Source organism: Limanda limanda, chromosome 3 (genome assembly GCF_963576545.1).
Source record: "Limanda limanda chromosome 3, fLimLim1.1, whole genome shotgun sequence".
In the NCBI taxonomy this organism is placed as follows: domain Eukaryota; kingdom Metazoa; phylum Chordata; class Actinopteri; order Pleuronectiformes; family Pleuronectidae; genus Limanda; species Limanda limanda.
Window position 1 is genome coordinate 11573390 of NC_083638.1, and position 23352 is coordinate 11596741.

At 43.0% G+C, this 23352-nt stretch overlaps 3 protein-coding genes across 4 annotated transcripts; 1 reads left to right on the top strand and 2 right to left on the bottom strand.

The window, feature by feature from the left end:
- Nucleotides 1-1840: 1840 nt before the first annotated feature.
- adprhl1 (ADP-ribosylhydrolase like 1) lies at nt 1841-5257 on the bottom strand. Its single transcript, XM_061068886.1, has 7 exons — nt 5044-5257; nt 3198-3362; nt 2986-3111; nt 2649-2789; nt 2322-2449; nt 2104-2236; nt 1841-2010 (listed from the first exon to the last, which is right to left on the bottom strand). The coding sequence occupies exons 1-7, from the start codon at nt 5255-5257 to the stop codon at nt 1841-1843; spliced, it is 1077 nt and encodes a 358-aa protein (XP_060924869.1).
- A 1348-nt stretch (nt 5258-6605) lies between these two features.
- dcun1d2b (DCN1, defective in cullin neddylation 1, domain containing 2b) lies at nt 6606-13617 on the bottom strand. The gene is made up of 7 exons (XM_061067835.1): nt 13265-13617; nt 10964-11180; nt 10701-10869; nt 10277-10407; nt 10081-10163; nt 9662-9758; nt 6606-9175 (listed from the first exon to the last, which is right to left on the bottom strand). The coding sequence occupies exons 2-7, from the start codon at nt 11136-11138 to the stop codon at nt 9096-9098; spliced, it is 735 nt and encodes a 244-aa protein (XP_060923818.1). The 5' UTR covers nt 11139-11180; nt 13265-13617; the 3' UTR covers nt 6606-9095.
- Nucleotides 13118-22262, top strand: tmco3 (transmembrane and coiled-coil domains 3). 2 transcript variants are annotated; one of them, XM_061067832.1, is made up of 15 exons: nt 13118-13633; nt 14767-14900; nt 15801-16107; nt 16820-16987; nt 17354-17533; nt 17743-17943; nt 18075-18203; nt 18293-18385; nt 18900-19086; nt 19375-19492; nt 19610-19805; nt 19889-20039; nt 20149-20228; nt 20330-20479; nt 20839-22262. In XM_061067832.1, the coding sequence occupies exons 3-15, from the start codon at nt 15850-15852 to the stop codon at nt 20950-20952; spliced, it is 2025 nt and encodes a 674-aa protein (XP_060923815.1). In that variant the 5' UTR covers nt 13118-13633; nt 14767-14900; nt 15801-15849; the 3' UTR covers nt 20953-22262. The 2 variants fall into 2 exon arrangements, with proteins under 2 accessions (XP_060923815.1, XP_060923816.1); XM_061067833.1 differs by having other exon boundaries at nt 13118-13618.
- Nucleotides 22263-23352: the final 1090 nt, after the last annotated feature.

Genomic DNA, 23352 nt, shown 5'->3' on the forward strand with positions numbered 1-23352 from the left:
GCCGAGGAACTACGTCTTCTCCACACCTGCTTAGCAATCGGTCTATCCCCAGGTCCGACCGGAATTTTTTGAAGATCTTGGAACCGGTCTCAGTGTTTCTCTGCGTCTTTCGATCCTCCTCAGGAAACGGAATCATTGTGGAATTGGTCTGAAACTGAGAATGTTTCATGGAACCTCTCGTTCTCTGACCAGGACAATCTTTTGATGTGTTTCTGGCTGCCACAGTTCCAGACTCCGGCTTCTCCAGGTTTCTGTTTACGGTGGACCGCCCGGGCAGACACTGTGTTAGGTAATGCAGGAGAGTCTCAAAAATCCCTCGGAGCACTGGACGGCAGTTGCGATCTCTAACCAACTTCCTCAACATACCGGCATCAGGGCTGATAATGGTGTTCCGAGAATCTGGTCTAAGGAGAATAGAGGACATGTCAAACTTAATCCCTGTAGCCAAAGTTCTTTCTTTCTCTCTGAAACTAAATAATACTAGTAGAGTAAATTTGGCTGTTCACAGCACAGAGACCATATAAAACGAGCCACTGTTACTCTGAGTCATCTCTAAAATGTTTTCCTCTTCTCATTTTTCCTTATTAATCAATTACACTTGAGATGCAGCAAAGTACAGTACTTGAAGTGCAGTGTTTTAGCAGTGCCGACGTGTTACGGCTGATTAGTTCAGGGGAGTATAGAGGACATTTGTGCAACAACAATAGGAAATCTGGCCGGAAATTAAGAAGCAATCTGCAGTTAAGATAAAGAGACAGGCACGTCATGCGTAACAAATATCTGAGTCAATTTTAATTGTCATGTCATATTAATATTCACCATGTCGTGGTGCTTTTACAATAAAGTGTACCTGATAACAGCATCACAGTGCAAACAGTGATACATATTAAAAGAAAACAACTACTATTCTACAACTTCATACTGGTCAGCATAATCATTTCATCATTTCAACCACATTTACATGCACTGATCAGCTAAAGATAGATATACAGTAGGGCGCCTTAGATTCAGTTAATATTTTAGATAAAAGCATAAAATCTAGTTTAATGAGCCTAATGTTGAGAGCTTAACAATCAACTGTCAGAAGCCATTAATTACTAAAATTACTCCACAATACAACTTTGTGCTTAATGTTAATACAGGTTAGCCTAAGAGAAGGAACGGATTGGAAGGAAATTATCTTCTGGTTGTTAGTGCACAATTCTTCATTAACTGTTTTGAGAATTTTCTTTCCCATAGTTCTGTTATTAAAATTTGAAGCAAAACTATGCAGCTTTTTTTTAGTTTTACGCTGAGCTGTAGATTAGTTGAAAAGACAAAGAAGTCCTTAGCATTTATCTCCAATACTGAGTTTGATACTGCAGCTCTTAGTGTTCGGGAAAAAGGAATATCCATCTTTCAGTTGTGTTTCAGTTCAGTGTGTGGGGACTACTCAATCCGACCTGAGCCCAACAGAATTAGACGGCACGTGTGGCTTCAGAGGGCGCTGTTGCTCAGTAAAAAATACACAGTGTTGCTCTAAGCGAGATGAGTCTTTGCAGGATTAAGTTGTCCAAGAGGTTGAACTGGGCCAGATCCCCTTGCTATAAACTGACTCCAGATGTAAGAAGAGAGTCATGATCTAGTAGAAAACATTCATGTCAGATGTGTGGACAGTGGGCTGCAGCAAACACAGATGAGAAGAGGGCAAGATAGGTCAGAAGAGAACAGAAAGCCTATTAAGATAATTGAGACACTACCAAGGAGGACTAGAGGGTGGTGTGGGAAAGAGGGAAGCAGTTTTAGAGTCATATGCAGTTCCGCTGATAGCCAGTAGGATTCAGGCCAGCGAAGATCAGGATTACTTGTCTATTTTCTCTGTAGCTGCTGCCTTGTACAGCGCCTCCCCCAGCTCCTCCAGACGCTGTCTTTTGTCCAGATCCTGGTAAAGGCCTGGGGGAACCTGCTGGCTCAGGCCGTGCATGAGGCCATAGAGACAACCTGCGATCAGGCCTGTGGCTTCACTCTCACCTGAAACAACACGCAGTGAGCACACAGTGAGCAGAGCATGGGTTAAATGAGTTTTTAAAATGTCTCGCAGGTGCAGAGTGCTGTGTTTCTCACCTCCATGGAACATGGCTCGTTTACACAGCTCAGACCAGTCACTACCAGCAGCCAGAAGGGCGTCGTAGGCTATCATGGGGGCATCGTGACCCCTGCGACCCGCAAGGCCCTCTGAGCTCCAACGCTTATATATCTGTGCAGACAAGGATACAGATAATAGTAGATGTGAAGGTGAATCCATCCGTGTGTGTCTTGGTGTTTTCTGAGTCTGAACTTACCTTGTCTGTCTCCTCAGCATTATAGTGATCAGCGAACAAAGGTTTGTTCTGTTCTTCTGTTTCTATCTGTCTCTCTTCAAGGTAAAACTGCCACTTGGCCTCAAAGTAGAACCAGTTTTCCTGATACTCTGCATAGAAATGTACAATCACACACAGAACTGACAACAGCAGACACAACTCTGACTGAAACTGAAAATTACTGCACTGTGAACAAACACATTGTAATATGTTGTTTTTTACACTGGAGCTTCAACTGACTTGGATTAACTCAACGAAGCTGTCAAACGAGGACGCCTCCTTCACTTTAACACAGAAACAGAGTCTAACCTGACATGTGTCGGATAGTCTTCCTGCAGTACTCCTCTGCCCGAGGGATGACCTTCATGAGCTCCCGGCCCCAGGTCACAGGGGATTTCCCCTGGATCGCGTAGGAGGCAAACAGTGCTGTCGTCATGGAACCAAGGAAACCTGAAGACAAGGGAGATACTTCAAGTCACAATGGTTCTGTCTACTGACACGTCAAAGTCACCAAATATTGAATTAAGTATTAAATCAATGTTCTGAAAATACAACTAGATGCTTGACAGTGAATCAGCAGCACAGTGATATGTCTGTAGTTACTGGATTCTTTGAGATATGTTAAAAGAAACACCAACGCTGTCACCTGTGGGATGGTTGTGTGTCATTCTGCCGATTTCAATGCTGACCTCCACCAGGTTCTCTAGTCTCTCCGGCTGCCAGTATCTCATTCCAACACACATGGCCTTAGCAGCTGCCCCGAATCCAGACCCTGGACACAGGCACAGCATGTTCATGTGATGCAGTCATGTTGGAGCGACTAATATTATCTAATATAATTCAAAAATGTTCAATAACCTTTTTCATTGAAGGGTGTGTGCCAGGCGAGCAGGAAGTTGTGAGGTTTGAGGTGAACACATCCCTCCACTGTGGCAGGATCAGGGGCTCTGCCCTGGAGGGACACCATGGCATCCACATAGAGACGCACCAGCTCCCGGTACAGGTCCTCCAGACACCAGTAATCTGGACACACACACACACACACACACACACACACACACTGAGGATCATTCATGACTGGCATGCAAGGCGAGATGAGCGGGCTAAGTTTAGCCTCAGCCTGCCTCACCACAGATTAGGACCAGCATGCCTGTGGGGCGAGTGGAGTCAGTTCCACACACCATGAGGTAAATTGGGATCCAGGGGCAGAATCTCCAGCTCCCTGCCAGAGTTTGTTTATGTGTGTACTGTGTGTGTGTGTGTGCGTGAAAGAGAGAGAGAGAGCTGCGCTGACAAAGAAGCCTCACCAGATTTAGTGGTTAAGCGTTTTGATGAAAGACGGGAACTTTCATCTTAGTGACTGGACGGTGGTTCAGATTGAGTTACACAGAGGGCGAGGCAGGAGAGAACTGGAGTCCTCCATACATGAAGAGGGAGCTGAGAGAAGAGTAATAATGTTTAAGACCAAGTCCCTTTAGTTGAGTTCCAATAATTCCTTTTAACAAAGGATCCAGTTTGCTTTTATTACCTCTGCTGAGAGGGTTTCTCCATTAGTGTGTTTGCTTGTTTGTCAGCAAGATTTCCACAAATCCTGGTGGACACGGAGGCAGATTCAGGGTCTTTCAGCTTTGGAAAATAAAAGGCACATTTAGGGAACTGATATCTATGAGTGTGTGAAATTCGGTGCAGCTTGATTGATTTCAAGCAGGTCTGCTCTCTACTGAGTGTTTTGCTCGGTGGAAGGATAGGACCTGATCAAAGACTGAACCCATTCAATTGTGGATCCAGATCCGGGTCTAATCCAGAAATGCTTTTTTACATTAATGATTTCCCAGGGAATCATTAATGGATAATTTAGGGGATTGCTGAGTTTCGAATTTTGTGCAGTTTGTGGTTTGTGCAGCTTGTGGACGGTTGGCGGTGGTATGCTTTCTACTAATTGCCAAGTTTTTGCTATAGCATTTATTTGTACATGCTGTTTGTCTGCGTGCTGGTATGAAGAGTCAGTGTTTACAGTAACAACATTTATTCCACTCCATACTCTTTGGGCTGACTGCTGTCTGGTGTGTGTGTGTGTGTGTGTGTGTGTGTGTGTGTGTGTGTGTGTGTACAGGCATGTTGAATTGTGGCTAAATAGGGCCTCCTAATCTCAAAAGATGTCACCACCATTTCTCTGGACCACTGTCACTGGCTTTGAGCCGCACCTGCAGCCGAACATGATAGCGGCAGATTACGGAGTCGTCTGTCCATTGTTCGGTGACGGAGAAGTGGGGATCAGCTTTTCCAGAGTGGTCTATTTTAGAATATTCTGGCCTGGTAACTCCTGATGGTATTTGGGTGACGGTATTCATACAAAGGATTTTTAACATAGATTTTGTCATTGACGTCCTGTTTCATGGTGCGTCAGGTTTGGTCACCCAGTACAGGGTCAGCAGCCTACACTGACTAGATGGAGCCATTCTGGTTCTTCTAACTGTAGAAAGATTCAAAGCCTAGTGTATATATTTTAGGGATGTGATGGGTTGTGGTGATACATTTCTTAACAGCTAAGGAAATAAACATGTAGGTATAGCTGAGGTTACAATTGTCGATTTTCATTTCAAACATTTTAAAAATGAGAAAGAATCACATTAGTTGCTGTGATTTTCACTCAGTAATCTGCCTCTTAGACTATCTAAAATCCTCTTTATGACATTATTCCTACCTGTTATCAGACCTTCTGCTGTGGTCATGAGCATCAGCGTTGCATCACTCAGGGGCCAGCTGTCAGGGACCAGTTTCAGGGCCCCGAGTCCTCCCAGGGAGGCCAGCTCCTCCTGGATCTTCTTGCCTGAGATGCAGCCTTCCCAGCGGCCCTTCCTGTAGCCCAAGGCATCGCCAACAGCACCCAGAACCATGGCTGCCTTGAATTTCTCCATGATGTCCGGGGCTCCACTCCTGTGAGCTCGTCCCTGCTGATCAAGTCAAGATCTCTCGAATGAGCTCTCCCGGGATTTGGACGACTCCTGGTCCAAACAGATCTGAATCTTAACTCCTGTAGAATTCAAACAGCCCACTAAGATTCCTACTAGACGTGGAACTACCAAAGACTCTGTCTCTTCTTTGTATTAATCTTCTGTACTTCCAACCATCAGAGCTCTCTGCGTGTCTCTAATTAAGGGTGGACTCACACGCATACACAAACACACAAAAGCATCTCTCTATCAGCCACAGCTTCTTTGTGTTGGGGCGGTGGTGACTTCAGCAGTGATTAGGTGTCTCCTAAAAAGGCAATCCCCATGGCCCCAGGGGCTATAAGCTGGGTGTGAAGGGGTAAAGGGAGGGGGCTGGATGCACTGGAAGAAGAGATGCTCATGTGCTGCTGGGCTGGTCAGCTGGTGCCGGACTTTGTTGACATCCCACCCGTCCCGTAAGAGGAGGGTAAGAATGGAGCATGATCCCAGTTGATGCTCCTCTACAACCACTCTAACCACTGAGCCTCTCTAATCTGTACCTCACTATTTAAAACTTTTTTCATGAATCATCTCCTGCTCTGACATCAGCTAATCAGCATGACAGTCATGTGCAGCACATCCGGGAGTTTCCCTCCTTCCTTTAATCCTCAGATTTGACGCAAATCTGTTATTCACGACCTATTATGCACATTTCACTTGGCCCTTCACCTTCTTGTATGTGGCCCTTAACATAGTCAGAGTAACAGTAGACAGTGCGATACCATGAGAGCCAACAATGATGACATGGAGGAATTTAGCCGATAAGAGGCAACTGTTAGCACACACACATTTTACACACACTCTCAAACACACACTGAAGGCCAGTGGTAGTCTATAGGAAGATGGAGATTTTTTTTTCATGTCCATTCACTACTTATGTCCAAATTGCGTATCTCTTAAATCAGACCGTTTTTGTGCCTGGATAAAAACCTGCTGCACTTTAGCAGTTTTACAAAAGACTTTTATCGAAACGAAATTAAATATTCATGTCAGACCAACAAAAAAAGTGATGGAGTGAAGAGGTTTGTTTTGAAACCCAAATCTCAGCATTTGAATAATTCTTTCTTAGATTTTTAGATTAGATTACACAAATACTGCTCAACCGATTTATGTTAAATTCTGTGGGGGGGTGGGACCTGGCCCAAGAATGAACCCATTTTATTCTGGAACAGGTCTGAAAAGATTATCGATCCAGGACACATTTGTATTTGAAATCTAAACCAATCAGCAGGTCACCTTGTTTCAGATCTACCTTGTTGGAATGAATGAGACGTTTTAAAAACAACATGCTTTATTGACAACTTTCTGAAAGAAAACAATGAAAGGTACGTTTCTGTGACAAAACATAATATTCTGTCAATAGGACCTACCAGTTTCCTTGCTGGTAAATATAACACTGTTCTGATGAGAATGATTTGCATGACTAAAAACAGTTGATCACATATTTGACAAGTAGACTCGTCGGTAATGTACCATATTAGCACTGAATACTGAAAGATGTCACATTTTCTTTCTTAGCTCTCACACCACATCACTGTCGTCCTGACTGTGATCGGTTTACACACATTTCAACAGAACTGACAGATTATATATCTCACTGAAGCAACACTGAAGTCTTTTCTGCCGTCATTGTGAAGATGACATTCAATCTGGGACAGAAATCATAATTAACTTCTATCCAGATTTCACTCAATTTCATGAAGGCTACATTCATGATCACCACTGTGGTTTATCAGGGACTCATGTCTGCATAATAATGAGAATTGAAAAGTAATAATCTCCCCCTGCAGTTGGCTGTTGAGAGGGAACTCATCCACCTATATCTCACATGGCAAAGGTTTGATCATGATGACAACACTTGGCTCGTCGCCAGTTAGAACAGAAAGCTTAGGTAGGGTTCATAATTGTGTTAGTACAGGAGGCTGCCTGCTGTGAGCCGACTGGTACCTGAGCTCTTTACCTTCTGTAACACTCTGAATCTCGGAGAATGGATGGAATTAACACACACACTTGTTTAGTGTTTATAATGACACTGAAATGGGAGAAGCATTGCTGTACTAAGCGCTAAGGGTAACAAGGTCAAATCATGTGACCCCTATCTAGCTATAGCCCATTGATGGCAGAACAAGCAGTGTTCTTAAAGTGGCATGTTTTTCTCATATATATATAGATGGACGAAATGAGTGCTGCCAAAAGTGAAGCCAACGTGTCTCGAACACCTCCTGGTGGCTGGTTGCAGTATAGGTCCTAAACCCAGCCTCTTCCATGTGAGTGGATGGGAAATGGACCAAACTACAAAAGTTAAAGTCATATCAAAATGGGGTGAAATGCCATGATTGACAGCTCTAAACCACGATCCCTATAACGCAGACTGGCTCCAACAAGATGGTTTGCATCCTGGATATTCTGACTTCATGATTATACACAGGGTGGAAGTGGAGATGCCCTGTCCAGCTTTATAAACTCTGTTCGTCTCTGCATTAGCTCTATGGAGATTTAACATACCACTTCTGCCCTACAATTGCTAATAAAGACTAAAACCTTAAAGCTGTGTAAACAAACTTATCTTGGATGTGGATTTTGATTTCAAAAAGTCTAAAGTGTAAATGAAACCTACTGTCGTGTAAACTCATTAAAAACTTAAATCCTAAAACAACAGAAAAAGTGTAAATCAGTGCAGTTTGCAGAGTTGGCAAAGTCCTTATTACCTGGATTGTAGTAATAGAATAAAACAGTCAATGTGCCAGTCAGTTTATGTTTGTGTACAGCAGTTTACACACTGCAAAACTAAAGGAAACCAACACTAACAAATGTAACAGCATTTAAAAAAATGTAGGATCTTAATCTAAATGCTTCTCATGTTCCAAAGATTATAAACGTCATGACCTGTTTTCACAGATACACATTTTTGTTCTATTCTTATTTCAGTGAGAACGGTGTGTTACAACTGTAACAAGTCTGCTGGTGCTGAGCTCAAAAAGCATGCTGCTCCATCCAATCCTCCGTCTGAGTACAAAACGTGTCTCTGAACCTTTTCACCATCACTTTAACTCTTATATTAATTAAAACAAATCAAAAATATTTCGCATTGTATTGTAAAAGAGGCAATCTGTTTAACTCCCTGCCCCAAACACACACACACACACACACACCCGTCACACACACACTTTCTCTACTCGCAATGTGATTGTTAGAGATCTACACATTCACAATCTCCGTCAAAATAATGTAGATTACTTTCTCTCTCCTTAGCGTCCACGGCACAGCTTCACACGAGCCGACAAAAACATGCAGATTTAAAACAAACCGTTCCATTCGAAATTTACAAAGTGAGAAGCAACGTCCTGCTACTGCATCTTCCACTGAATCCCCTGCATGTGCTGGACGCTCACTTTGACTGCCCCTCCTCACTGTGCCGAGGGTGGAGGTAAGTGAGCCATGTCCACAGCAGCAGTTCAAAGCTGCACCCATCTGTGATTTACCCTTGAGTGTCGAGTTTTTTGGTACCCATCATATGCATATTGCAAATACAGTCTGTCCCTGTCAGCATTCATCTCATGTTGATTTCCCTCCTTGCCAGGTCACTCCTCACCCAAGGCATCATCTGCAGTTTGGAAGAACAATCTCAACAACAAGCCACGGACGAGCTTATTGAGAAGTTTAAGTGTCTTTTTGGCTCATTTGTATAAAAATTCTCAGTCAAAGAAAAAGAGAAACTGGAAGAAACACAAAGTCCATCCGCTGCATGAAGCCGGGACAAACATTATGTGAAGCTGCGTTTAATCCCCGTCACGATCGGCCGGGCAAACTCCACAAAGTCATCTATGAGGACAGGCCATGCCCCTGAGGAGAGGAGACAGGATATTAATTCTAGACGCAATCTAATACAATGACTTTACAGGATGCTGGGGTTATTAGCTTGTTTCCCTCCACAATAAACCAGCAGGTTAGTTTTAAAAAGAAAATCTCAAACAAAAGATTGTGCTTCGAACCAATAGTCTTCACAAATGAACCTAAACACAATCGTTTACAAAGTAGATCATATTTTGGAAAAGTGTGAGTATAAACAATACTACAAAGAGCACTCTCTTTTACTATGTCATCTTTGAAAGATTTTTTCAGGTGTACGATAATATGACAGTTTAGTGGTCTTGTGTTTCCCCAGTGGAAATTGTATTCGTTTATGTTAATGCAGAAGTATGTTACTGTTTCACCATGATAGACTGAGTGAGGTCTTTTACTACAGAACATTTGATTAGATCACATTCACTTGAGAATCTGCTCAGACAGGGAATTTAATATCACTTCAACAGTCTTTAATAAACTCACCTTCCTCGTCATAGTTTGACATGTCGTCTGCAATCATATTGCCAAAGTCCAGGAGGAGGTTCCATGTGTCCTTGGGTATCGACCGCTTGTGATGCTCCTGAATGCAGCGAAGAATCACGCAAGTCTAACATTATAACACATATTAACTTAGTGAAAATTATAATAATTGTAATATTGTTGTTGACATCGCCAGACTGATGTTGGGCATTTTGGAGCTGGGGTTGTCTGTGTGAAAAGTTTTTTCTAAAAACTTCTGATCCTTAATGTGTTTAAATGAGGTGGAAGTAACAAACATCTAAATAGAACTGTATGAATCTAGTCATAAAGTTCAAATAACATGCTAACTAAGAGACACACAGTTTAAATAACTTTAAAAGAGTGAAAAAAATAAACCTCATTGCATATGTGACAACACTCACCACCAGGAACCGGTTCCAGAGATCCAAGAACTTAAAGCGATCTGTGAGAACTAGATTCCAATAAGCCACAGCCATCTCCAGGTCTACAGTGGAAAGTTATCAGATTAGATTTGGTGTCTTTTAGATTAAGACACAGGTGAACTTTCGAAAAACAGCAAGATATTTTTGGGTGGAAAAATCTATCAAACAGTTTTACCTAAACCTTTCTGGCCGGGGTTCTTGGCAAAGCTGAAGGTAAACTGGTAGAAGTCTCGGAACTTTGCTGTGTCTTTCAGCTCCTGCTCCAGTCTGGGAAGGATAGTCTTGAGCTTTTCAGGACTGTCACAGCTGCGGGAGACAATGAGGACAAACAGACGATTAAAAAAACTTAAATCTTCTCATAGGGAGAAGTAGAGATGTGTACACAAGAAATGAGCCAATGAAATCTGAGGTTTGTGACCATTTAAGTTCATAAGTAACACATTCAGTTTAAGATCCAATATATTTTACTCGTAGAAACAAACGGCAAAGTTACACACTTTAATAAACTCTGACATTAATGTGTTTTTCTTAACTACAGCTATATAAAGAATGCAGTAGCATCCCTGATTATTGTAGGTTGCAGTATCCGTGTTGCTCACCCTAGCTCCGACATGCCGTCCACAAACTCTTTCCTGCTGAACTCGCACTGCGTGGCCGCCCGGAACTTCCACGCCACCACAAGTATGCTCATGCTAGCTGGGTCCAGGATCAGGTCGTCGCAGAACTGCTGGATCCCATCAATGCCGATCTTATCGTCATCCTGGGGGTCTGAAGGGGAAGAGAGGGCAAAACAATGCACAAGTGCGACAGACGCGACAGAACAAAACTGTCCGACGTTAACGTTAGGGTCGGAAACACTTGCCTTTATATCGGGTGTACAGCTGCTCCAGCCTCTTGCGGTCCACCAGGGTTTTCATGGATTCTTTGTAGTAGAGGTCTGGGTTTTGGAAGTAGTTGTCTGTGGCGACTTCTAGTTTCCAGTCATTCTGCGTCAGGCAGTACACGGCTGTCCTCTCCCCAGCCTGTGAGAAAGACATGAACTGCCGAACCTTGTCCTTCTGCGATGACCTCAACTTGTGCTGTAAAAGAAGACACGGGGTTGGAGTAACATGTTATAGGACAAACTATGGCCTCCTATTAAGGAGACACTAACAGAAACTGTAAACCTATCATAGTTCCTGCACTGGAATATTAATTGCATTGGGTGTAATAACTTTTTTATGTCAATAACTTGTTTAAGGGTTCGTATCCATCTGCCTTAAGAAGCGATAGCAGCCTGTGTGGGGAATAAAGTGACTGATGTTTGTTCACAATTTACTTGATTTGATATTGATTAATAACAAGATATATTTAAAATCAATTTTCCAAAAATAAAAGTGGAATAATTTTCTCGTTTCTATCAGACAGGAATCCTGAAACCACAAAATCTTCGGGAGGGATCCTCCATCACTCTTTTTTCTCCTTTTTCCGTCTCCTCCTCCTCTATACGTAAACTGCAGTCCGTGAGATGACGGAGCCATGAACTGCAACGTTATTTAAAGTACTGTCAGATTTTTAAAAATAGACTTTTTTGTGCTTAAGTGGTGGACATTAATAAACAGTTTGCACATAAATAAAAGTACCATAAAAAGGGATTGCTAATCACAGATGACAATGGGGCCCAATCAGGTCAAGGGTCCCGAGGACAAGTTATATGAAAACATGGGGTGCAGAGATGTGCACGTCGAGCTGAGGCTGCACATCAATATTCACAGCTTCAACTTTCTAATGCATTTGAATAAGAGATGGAGGATTTTTAATTCAACTCTCCTGACTGACTGCAAACCCGGAAATACACACTAATAACAGCTGGATGTTGTGTAAAACGTGTCCTGACTGCTGGAGTTGTGAATGAAGAAGTAAAGACTCCTTCTGACCGCAGCAGCGTGAGGGTTAGAGGAAGTGGATCGAGGGGAAACCCTGACACCTCGTCCTGATCCGGATCCTGATCGGGAGGCTTGCACGTTGTATGCAGAGCAGCGGATCTGATCCACCCGGGGATCGGACCCTCGGTGACCGGTGACAGGCCGGTCGCTGCTTGGCGACCTCCGTGTCCCTATGAGGAGTGAGTGGGAGGAGGAGGAGGGGGACGTGTGATCCTGCAGCCCCTCTCTCTCTCCCTCCCTCTCTCTCTCTCTCTCTCTCTCTCTGACCCCGGGGCTCCAGCTACCATAAAGGGAAAGGTACGTGCTGCTCTCTCAAAATACCAACAACTGACCTTCCTTCCACATCTCTGCCCCCCCACCCTCCCTCCACAGCACCGACACACATCAGCCCTGACACTGCGACACTTGGCTGAGGACACTCGGACCCCCCCCCCCCCCCCAGCGGCTGTTCCCACCAGTGTACCGGGGCCATGGAGCCGGTGTGTGGGATGGTTTTATAAAAGATCACCTACCATTTTATCACCCGCTGTTATTGCCCCAAGTTGATATATCCAATTACCGCCGGTGCGCATGCGCGAAACGAATGCGCTACTGTTGCGGCGCCGGTGCTCATGGGAAATGTAGTTGAGAGACGCTGCGAGCTCACAGGCCCCAGTGTTACAGATCTAACTTTAGCTTTCTGCATTTGTAGTTAACACTTTCGGTATAACACTTAATTTAAGAGCGATCAACCCGACCTGTGATTGGAGGATAAATATGTTTTAAATAGCTCGGGTATAACTAGCACGGATTTTCTGAAGGTTTGACCCAGTTAACTCCGTTAAACTAGTTCAAACAGCGATGTTGTGTTAACAAAAAATAAACCACCTGATGTGTAACAAGTGATCCGACGTGTTCCAGGCAAATGAACCCGGTGACAGCCTCTATTAAACCCCCCCACACACCTGAAAACTACAACTCCCAATATCAAACCTGATCAACATTAGGAAGTCATCTGTGCACGGATCCCATTAAAAACCAGTGTTTGTGATGATGATGATGGTGATGATGATGGTGGTGACGCGGTGCTAACGCTAGCTCCCGAAGTTATGCTAGCAGCTGTCGGGTTGTGTTACAATAAGTGTGTGACAGCCCGGAGCTAAACCACCACTAACTTCACAACACACCGGCTGAGCTCCGGGAGGCTCGATTCAGCGGTGACACGGTCGTGGTCCCCCCCGGGAGAAGTGGTCGCTCACCTGGGTGCTGGTGTCGCTAGCCTCCCCCTCTGCTAGCTGCTAGCTGCTGGTTCCCGGAGTAAACACTGGAGTTGAGTCACCGGAGTGAACCGGTGAACGCCTGCATCGCCTTCAGCAGCAGTTATGTGGCAGAGGAGGAGGAGGAGGAGGGGGGGAGTCACCACCGAGGCACAGCCACATGATTGTTCTCCTCTTCTTCCTCTTCTTCTTCTTTCGGCCTCTTCCTCAGTCCAGGAGCCGGGACACAGCTCGGTTCTCCCCGGTAGCTGCAGCCTCCTCCTCGGGAACTTTCACTCCTCTGTCAGACATTGATGTGGATCCGTGGAGGGAAGTCAGGGATCCGGGATTGAGATTGTGAGTGATTTCCGGGTAAGTCCGGTGTGTGTATGTGTGAGTCTGAGTGTGTGTTTTCTTTGCACTCAATTTGAAAGGTCTGTTTATGTTTTATACAAATGTGTGCATGCAAAAGTTTGTGGAAGAAAACACATTACATGACAGTTTTACTTGATTGTTGTCATTTGTTTGCATTATAAACTTGTACTCCACCATATTTCAGCCAAATATTACACTGTTGACAACAACCAAGAATTATGTCAATACAATATTAATCTGCTGATTACTTAATAAAAAGTACATCCTTGACATTCCAAAGTGCAGTGATATTTATGTTGTTGTCATGTTTATGCTTGACTTAATAACATGTCAAAATGATTAAGATTCATTGATCAAAATAGCGAGCAATTAAAACCTCTTTCTGCTGATTTAATATTGATTAATCTTGAGAAAATAGTTATGAATGCACAGTATTACACTATGCAAGGCATTAAATGTCTTATCTTGTCCAAATTCTCACATATAAGATCCTAGAGTAATCAAATGTTATGTATTTATGATAAATGACTAATATTGACTATTGATTTCCCTTCAATCAACTAATCTATGAATCAGCTAATCACTGCTGTTCTAAATTTTACACCACATTTCTACAACTATAGTTACTTTTTAGATTAGGTTTTTACGTACATGTCTGTTTTAGGATGTTTTAAGATCAGCATTGTGACACAAATCCACCAACAGTGAATGAAACACCAGCATTACAAACTAACATGATTTAAAGCATATCGTACACACACACAGCGTGACACCACACGTACTAACTTCCTGAAGTAACTTCCACTTGAGTAAACTGAGGATCCAGGATGTTTACCTTTTAATGGGTTGTTTTCATTACCTCGTATTCCTACTTGTATTTTTACTGGAGCAGATGTTTGGGCTCGTACAGCAGTTTTGTTAAAGGTGAAAAGAGAAACTGGGAAGATAAATATTTCTGTAATTTGAAAGTGTGTGTGCCCTCAAATCTAATAGGTTTAAATATGACTATATAACATTTATAACATTTTCAAATTGAAGGAACTGAGGTTATTTCTCTCTATGTGTCTGTTTCTGTGTGTTTGTGTGTGTGTTTGTGTGACTGTGTGTGTGTGTGTGCTTGCTCTTTTCAGGAGCCAGATCCCAAACAGAGGTGCTATTGATTTCCAGCAACAGTAGCAGAGTGGCGGCCGTCCAGGGAGACGGACAGAGGAGGAGTTTGGAAAGTTAACATCACCATCACTCAGTGGGACTCATGCTCACAAAGGTCCAGACCAGCTTGGTTTTAAGTTCACTACAGATATTTGGTGTACTCAGAGATTCATGTGTAACCAAGCAGCAGCTTCTTTAGTTGGCACAGCTCTTAGACATTTGAATTCCAAGCTTGGGCAGAATTGCCGCATAGAGTACAACAGGAATTTTGACATGTGACGTGCAGAGTCAAGTGAAGTGGCCCTACAGCTCTACAAGGTGCTGTCAGCCACTCACAGCACAGGCCACAGGCGTGTGTCCACAGCTGTTGTTAAAGCTGTTCCACAGTAACCACACCCGGCCCAAAGACTAAAGCCTCTCTGGAAGTGTCTCGCAAAAGCACACAGTGGCCCAGATAAAAGAGATTTTCTACATGAAGCCTTTTGTCGAACATGAAAAGGAAAAATTACTATCTGTTCTTTAAAGGGGACGAAGGGAATTTACTGTGTTCCTACATTTTTACTTTTTCACCCCTGTCAGCTTGATTGTTGGTTTGTTTGTTAGCAAGATTACACAAAAAACTACCTAATGAATTACCACGAAACTTGGTGGTGGTATGTGGTACTGGTCATACAAGACCCTATTAAATTCAATTGCGGATCAGGATCAGGGGTCGGATCCATAGACTTTATTTTCTCTTTCTTTAAAGTTGCAAGATACAGTAGGTCAGTTTGAAACACTTCCTTTGTTTTGTCAGAAAATAATTAATGGGTCTTGATTTAAAAAAAAGAACAGACATGTTCAGGGGACTGATATCTATGAAAGTGTGAAAGTGTGATTGAATTTAAGGGGACTATTGGGGCTTGGTGGAGGATCGTGCTCTGCTTAATGACGTTCTAGAAATGTCTGTTGATTATTGTAAGCACTGTGCCCTTCAGACTGTAATTTGTCTCGCTCTGTCTCATCCACCCCCCAGGTCTCCTCCTCCTGATCACACTCTGCGGAAGGCAGCAGCAGAGGTTTGGATGCAGGTTGTCTATTGGCTGCTGTGCCTTGGCCTGGCAAGTGCAGCCGCTGTGCTGCAGAGGGACCAGGTGGCCAAGAATGCCATCCACCTCTACCGGAGCAAGGGGGTCAAACAAGGCCACAGCTGGGTGGCCAACAACTGCAAGCGCATGGTTGGTCTCCTGCGTCAGAAGAATGTGGTTGTCAAGAAGCTGGCTGCCGCTGCCGATGCTGTTGGAAGAGACCTGGCGCTGTCGGAGTCCGAGAGGCACTTCCAGGTACCAGACTGAAACTAACTACCAGATGCAAGAAAGGGCCTTTGTTTAGATCAGTTAATGTCTGTATATTTATTTTTATAGCCCATCACTCTGGTGCAGTTCTTATAATGTGTTACACATAAGGGGACCTCGTCCGGGTGGTGTCTTTGTTTGTGTTGTTGACACATACGGTCAACACAAAAACCTCACTCCAGCACAAGTTCATATTTCATACTGATGGTTCAAAAAGACGAGGTTAGAGTAACTTTAATGTTTAATTTCACTATGTATTACCAGTGATCTATTTTTGTGATTAAGAAATTCAATTAAAACCAACTGATTTACACTTACAAATATCCAAACATAGAAAAAACAGTGATTTCTCACACTGGAGAACAATGGAACAAGCATTTAGGTAAATTTGTGACTGTAAAGATAAATAGATGAGTTCAGAATTGTTGCTGATTCATTTGATGTCAATTGATTAATTGACTAATTAATTCAGTTGCGGTTTAGACAATGGGCTGAAGGCAAGGCAAGTTAGCTCCTTCTTAAGTTGCTACAAGCTGCTGGGACACGATAGTTGTTCGAGTGTTCCTTGGAACTCTTTTAAATGACTAAACTGCTCTTATCAACTGCTCATAAATAAAGACTGTATACAGAGGCTCCAGTAAAAGAGCATGTCACATACTTTACAGCCGACTGACTGGTATTTCTCTCTGTGTGCATTCAGGTTCACACTCTGGAGGTTTTCCAGAAAGAGCTGAATGAGAGCGAGCACCTGGTGTTCCAGGCGGTGCACAGCCTGCAGAGGGCGCTGCAGGGCGACTACAAGGACGTGGTGAACATGAAGGAGAGCAGCAGACAGAGGCTGGAGGCCCTCAGGGAGGCGGCCATAAAGGTGAGGGGTGAGGTCACCTGTGTTTTCATGGGCACTGTGTCAGGAGTCTGGTTCATACTTTATTCTGTAAATTTTTACATAGTACTTATAACAAAGAGACTTTATATTGTTAAATAAAACAGAGAGCATGTGAAATCAAATATGTGCAAATATGAAAGTATCAAAATGAGTCAGTAAAGTTTGATTTTAGTTATATGTTTGGATCCATTTGTCATATTTTGATATATGCCAATTTAAACTATATCCCTAAGCCCTGCATCAAGTGCAGAGTAATATCTATAATTGTATGCTTTATGCCCTATGTGTGTATTCAGTTTGTGTTTCCCTGGTTTGTCAGCTAATGCTTGTTCTCTTCTCTCCCTTCAGGAGGAGCAGGAGTACATGGAGCTGGTGGCTGCAGAGAAGCACCAGCAGGAGGCTGTGAAGAGCGCTTTGGCCCAGAACAAGACTCTGTCCATGCTAGATGAAATCCTGGAGGATGTCCGGAAGGCAGCAGACCGACTGGAGGAGGAGATCGAGGAGCACGTCTTCGACAACAACAAACAGGTCGGAAGCAAAACCTTTCACAGTCATCAAACAAGATTCCACTTGGGAAAAAAATAGTCAGGATGCTAGAATCAGCACAAACATGATACAGAGTTGGTCCCAGCTTTTATACCTCACATGTGTAAAAACTTTTTAGCTGGCAGTTCAACACACATGTTATCAACAAAGCATCCGATTTTGTCCTTTCTCACTCTGGGTTTTGTGTCTAGATGAAAGGAGTGAACGTAGAGGCAGTGCTGAGAGTGGAGGAAGATGAGGAGAACGGAGGGAAGAGGAAAAACAAGTCCAGGCACAAGGAAGTGGAGGATGACATGGGGCTTAGCATGCTCATCGACTCGCAGAGCAACCAGTACGTTCTGACTAAACCACGAGACTCCACGATGCCGAGAGTTGACCACCACTTCATCAAGGTCAGTTACTCCTATTTCATCCTGGCTATAGGTCAGGAAACTTGTGATTTATTATTTAATAATGGTCGGAGTAAGACATATTCTACCTCTTTAATACTATTTCACCTTTTTGTTGCTTTGTGTTTGTGCAGGACTTGGTGACCGTGGTGATGCTGTCTTTACCTTGCGGCTGGATCTGCTCTTTAGTAGGTCTGCCTCCAATGTTTGGATACGTCATCTGTGGGGTCCTGCTTGGTCCTTCTGGCCTCAACAGCATCAGGGTGTGTGTGACTGGGTGTCTGAATACGAGACCAGTCTAAAGTTACTCCTGGGTTAGTTGTTGATGTCATTGTCTCACTCTCTGTTCCAGTCGATGGTGCAGGTGGAGACTCTTGGGGAGCTGGGTGTGTTCTTCACTCTCTTTGTGGTGGGACTGGAGTTCTCACCTGAGCGCCTTCGAAAGGTAAACAAAAGGGATTTACAAGTCATTTAAATAAACACCAAATGTTTTGAAAGAGACATGAAAATGCAAAGAAATGTAGTTTTTTCCGTCTCTTTTTTCTGGGGGTCCTGTTCTCATTGATTTAGATTTAGAATTTCACTCTCAACATTTTGTGGTTTATGTAGGATGCCTGTTTGACTTATTATTTTTAGTATTTTAATTTGATACATCGTCGACTTTCTCTGACATGAAGGAACTTCATTTCTGTTTCTTTCTTCAGTAACTCCTGCTTCTCTTTCTTCATACTTTGCGAAGGTACCTTCCTTGTAATATGGAAATCGTTACCTAATAAAGTAGATGAAAGAAAGCCTTCTCATCAAAATACTTAAATGTCCCTGAATGTTTTAGTTAATTACATTTTTTATCCTGTTCGAGTTTTCATACTTTTAAGTATATATACCTACTAAAAGCAGGTATAAGTATGAAAACTTTTGAATACTGAAATTCTGATTTTCAACTGTGTGTGGGTTTGTAGGTTTGGAAGACGTCAGTTCAGGGGACGTGCTACCTGAGTCTGCTGATGGTGGGGGCCGGTTTGTTGTGGGGACAAGCCTTGCATATTCGACCCACCCAGACGGTCTTCATCTCCACCTGTCTGTCCCTGTCCAGCACTCCACTCGTGTCCCGCTTCCTCGCAGGAGGGAGCAGAGTGGACAAAGAAGGTAATCAACAGACACCATGAATCAAAAGTGAAATCTTTCCAGATTTAATTGAAATTAAACCACTTAAAGTCTGGTGGATAACCTTAAATGACATAAAGGTAAGCAGTGAACTGATTCCTGTGGTTAGAAAATTGACTTACCTCACTTGGCTCAGCCTCATTTGCATATCTAACATTGAGCATAAATGAGCTTTAAGGGTTGGAAATGAAATGTTAAGTATATATTATATTATATTATTATATATTGCCCCCAAGAATGACCAAGTGTGTGTGTGTGTGGGTGAGACAGGTGACTCGGACTACAGCAGTGTTCTTCTTGGGATGTTGGTGATGCAGGATGTTCAGCTCGGCCTCTTCATCGCTGTCATGCCGACTCTGATCCAGGCACAGAGTGGAGACATGGACAGGTCAGTTAGCTTTTGCTCTTGCGTGTGTCATCTTCCCTCTAATCACACACACACACACATGCATGGACACAAACACAGCTTTGTAAAACCCATTGTTACTTCTGCTCTGCACCACAGCCTCCTGTTTGAAGGCCTGCGCGTGCTGTACCTCCTGCTCCAGGTCCTGGTGTCCCTCGCTGCCGTGCTGCTGCTGTGTTTGCTTCTCAAGAAATTCGTGATTGGTCCGTATTACAAGAAGCTGCACGCTGAGAGCAAAGGCAACAAGGAGATCCTGGTGCTTGGGATGGCAGCGTTTGTCTTTTTCATGCTGACGGTATGTTCTTTTCTTCAGATTTCCCAAACTCCTTTGACAAATGTCTGATTTTAGTTTTTCTCTCCTCCTGACGGGTTCCCTAGGTAACGGAGTATCTTGACATTTCTATGGAGCTGGGCTGTTTCCTGGCTGGAGCGTTGCTGTCCACACAGGGTCACATGGTCACCACAGAGGTCACGGGATGCATCGAGCCAATCAGGGATTTCCTCGTTATCATCTTCTTTGCCTCTATTGGTCAGAACCAACATTGCCATCTATGACTGATCTTACTTTTATTATCGTGAGACTTTTGCAGCATTAACAGTGAAACTTGCTCATTGTGTGTGTTTTTGTGTCGCTGCAGGTCTCCACGTGTTCCCGACGTTCGTGCTGTATGAGCTCACCATCCTGCTGGTGCTCACATTCACTCTCGTCATTATGAAGGTACAACTCGTTTGTCGCATTTGCTCTTTTGATTTCCCAGAGTGCACCATGACGCACTCTCACTCCTTCCCGTTTCTCCTTTACCCCTCATGTCCTTCCAGTTTTTCATGGCTGTGCTGGTGCTCTCAGCGATCCTACCTCCGGGCTCTCGACACATACGATGGATCGTCTCAGCCGGACTTGCGCAGGTCAGCGAGTTCTCCTTCGTCCTGAGCAGCCGTGCACGTCGAGCTGGCATCATCTCCAGAGAGGTCAGTTCTGACTTTTTTTTTCCAAGTTTTTAAAGTTATTTTCCCCCAGTGCAAATTTGAATTATTTAAAGGTTCAGTGTGTAGAATTTAGTGACATCTAGTGGTGAAGTTTCATGTTGCAGCTGAACACCCCTAAACTCACCCTCAGCTTCCAAACATGGAAGAGAACCTGTACTAGCCTTCAGTTGTCATAAAAACTCAAAAGGTGTTTAGTTTGTCCAGTCTGGACTACTGTAAAAAAACATGGCGGCCTCCGTAGAGAGGAGCTGCATAACTTTGATGAGAGGATTAATGGGAGGGGGTGGTGTCATGTGTAAGTTGCAGTTTTCCTGTGTTTTAATGTGTCTCCCTCCGCTCAGGTGTACCTGCTGATTCTCAGTGTCACCACTCTCAGTTTGCTGCTGGCTCCGGTGCTGTGGAGAGTAACCACACACAGATGGGTTCCCCGGGTCGAGCTCAAAACAGTCCCATGAACAGAGAGCGACCTCAGGGCCCCAGCGGCCCCTGTGGGCACTGACTGTTACTCAGCCGGCAGCAGCGTCACGAGGAGCAGAAGTCAAGTCTTATTAGTCCATTCAGGAACTCTCTTATTTTAATGCACATGATATGACGCAGACTGTTGGACCAAATGTTTCTCTTTCTCGATTCAGCAGAATCAACCCTCTTCATGCAGGGCGAGGATCTTCATCAGTTCCATTCTGGCATTGTTATGAAGGACATGTTCTTCAAGCATGTACACTAGGTACAATAGCGATGAGATTATTGTATAAGGTCTTATTTAAAACACATAACGTGTAGTTGTAGGTTATATTAATGAAGCCCTTCACTGTTCAGTCAACAACCCTGAAGCCTTTTCTTAATTCTTAGAGGAGCACAAAGAACTGGATAACCCCCCCAGCTCTGATGCTTTTAATGCACCTGATCTTGAAGATGTGCAAACGAAAGAAAAGAGAAAAAAGCTTCACTCTCTCTGTTGACACTCATTCACGTTTGCACTTTGAACCTCACGCTTGCCTTTCTTTAATTGTGTCAATCACATGGACCAAATCTGAGGTTTCAACTGTAAATGGTGTTTTTCTTTTTATGTGTTGCTACATTTCCTTGATAGGAGGATTTAAGACATCCTCCATCTTTCCTTTAGTTGACACTACAGCTGACTCTATTCAAATTGAGCTTATTATGAATGGCAGATTCAGTTTCTGATTGAAGTGCAAACCTTCTCTCTGCTGTAGTTAATAGAGGATACATGTATTTTAATCCTGATTCTATGTCTGTCCATACAGGTGTGATACCTAAAATCTGCAGTTACTCTTTTTAAATATCTCTAATGTCTCGTTGAAAATCATGGTACCAGTCGCATCAGTATTAAAGGAATGAAGTTAATCAAGTAATCTGAATTTAGACAGTACCTCACTTAATGATTTAAATGTCATGTGAATTTATTAATTTGCGTTTAAAGAGACATCCTGCACTGGTTACCACTGAATGTCAAAACGAATAAGCTAGCTCATCACTCTTCTGCAGCAGCAGAGGAAAGACTGTAGGGGGCGTCATCTCACCGTTAGAGCTCCTCTGTGCTGTATCTCACACTGTACGTGTCCTTGTCTTACGATTCATAATGTGCAATTTTAATGTGTGTAACACTACCACATGTTACAATTTTTTGTTTTCTGATATTTTCCTGCATTAGATTTACATAGAGGGTATTTTAGTTTACGTGTGTGTGCCTGGGCACAAAGACATGTTGCAATCAAAATGTTCATGTATTTTTTAAATTATTGAGATTAAGTGATTTATTTATTAAAAAATTGAAAAAAAAATGTTTACTTCTCTGTTCTTTACATGTAGTTCTTTCTTTGGGGAAATTATAATTATTTGAGTAGGCGGAGATCTAATTTCATGATTAACCTCTATCGATTTACAGAACTCAGGCTGTGCTACTATGACTCAGCCTCCTCTTATTAGCAAGTTTTTCTTCTGTGTATTTCTTTTCTTTCATGGGCCTCAGATGGGCTTGCAATATGAAAAATGTTGGAAGTCAATGGCACATTTAAAAAAGATAATGAGTTTAAGCTTTGATTATAAGTAACTGACTTCTGTGTGCTCCATCACTTAGACTGAAACAGAACCTCCTCATGTTAATTGAGGGTCCTGATTCGTTGGGCTTGGCCAGTATCTGTCGAGGTTTCTTTGACTTGCATTAAGGGGATGAGCACCAAAGATGATTGACCAGAATTCTATAATAGAAATAAAATCAGAGGTTTATGAAAGAATTGTATTTTTTTCTCTTTCTCATCCCTTGTGTAATTATTCAATAACCTCTTATTTATGTTCACTTCTTTGCTCCACTGTGTGTGGCCCAGATATTGCTTAAGTTGTGGGGACAAAAGCAAGTCCCCATAATGTAAATCATTACACTCTTAAGGTTAAGACATGTTTTAAGGTTAGGGTTAGGCAAGTAGTAGCCTCAATGTAATGTAAGTCAATGTTACGTATGTCCTCTGAAGTCATGAAGACATGGCCGTGTGCCTGTATGTGTGTTTGTGTGTGTCTGTGTGTGTGTGTGTGTGTGTACGTCTGAACTGTGTAAGCTGATAACCTTCACACTCTGCAGTCAGCAGATTTATGAGAAACCTTATCACCCCTATCATCCTATTAGTGAGGATACAAATACAAACACACTACACACTCTGCTTAGGTAGAGTTTTAGAAACACAGCTTCATCTTTCTTTCTGAAGTGAGAGTTTTGCCTAAAGCTTGAGCTGCTGGTAAAACACACTGATGAGACCAAACCGAAGAGGAATTAATTTTTATTTAGAAATGGTATTATTTTGTTTAGATACATTTGTCATGGCCGTCTAAGGACACATTTA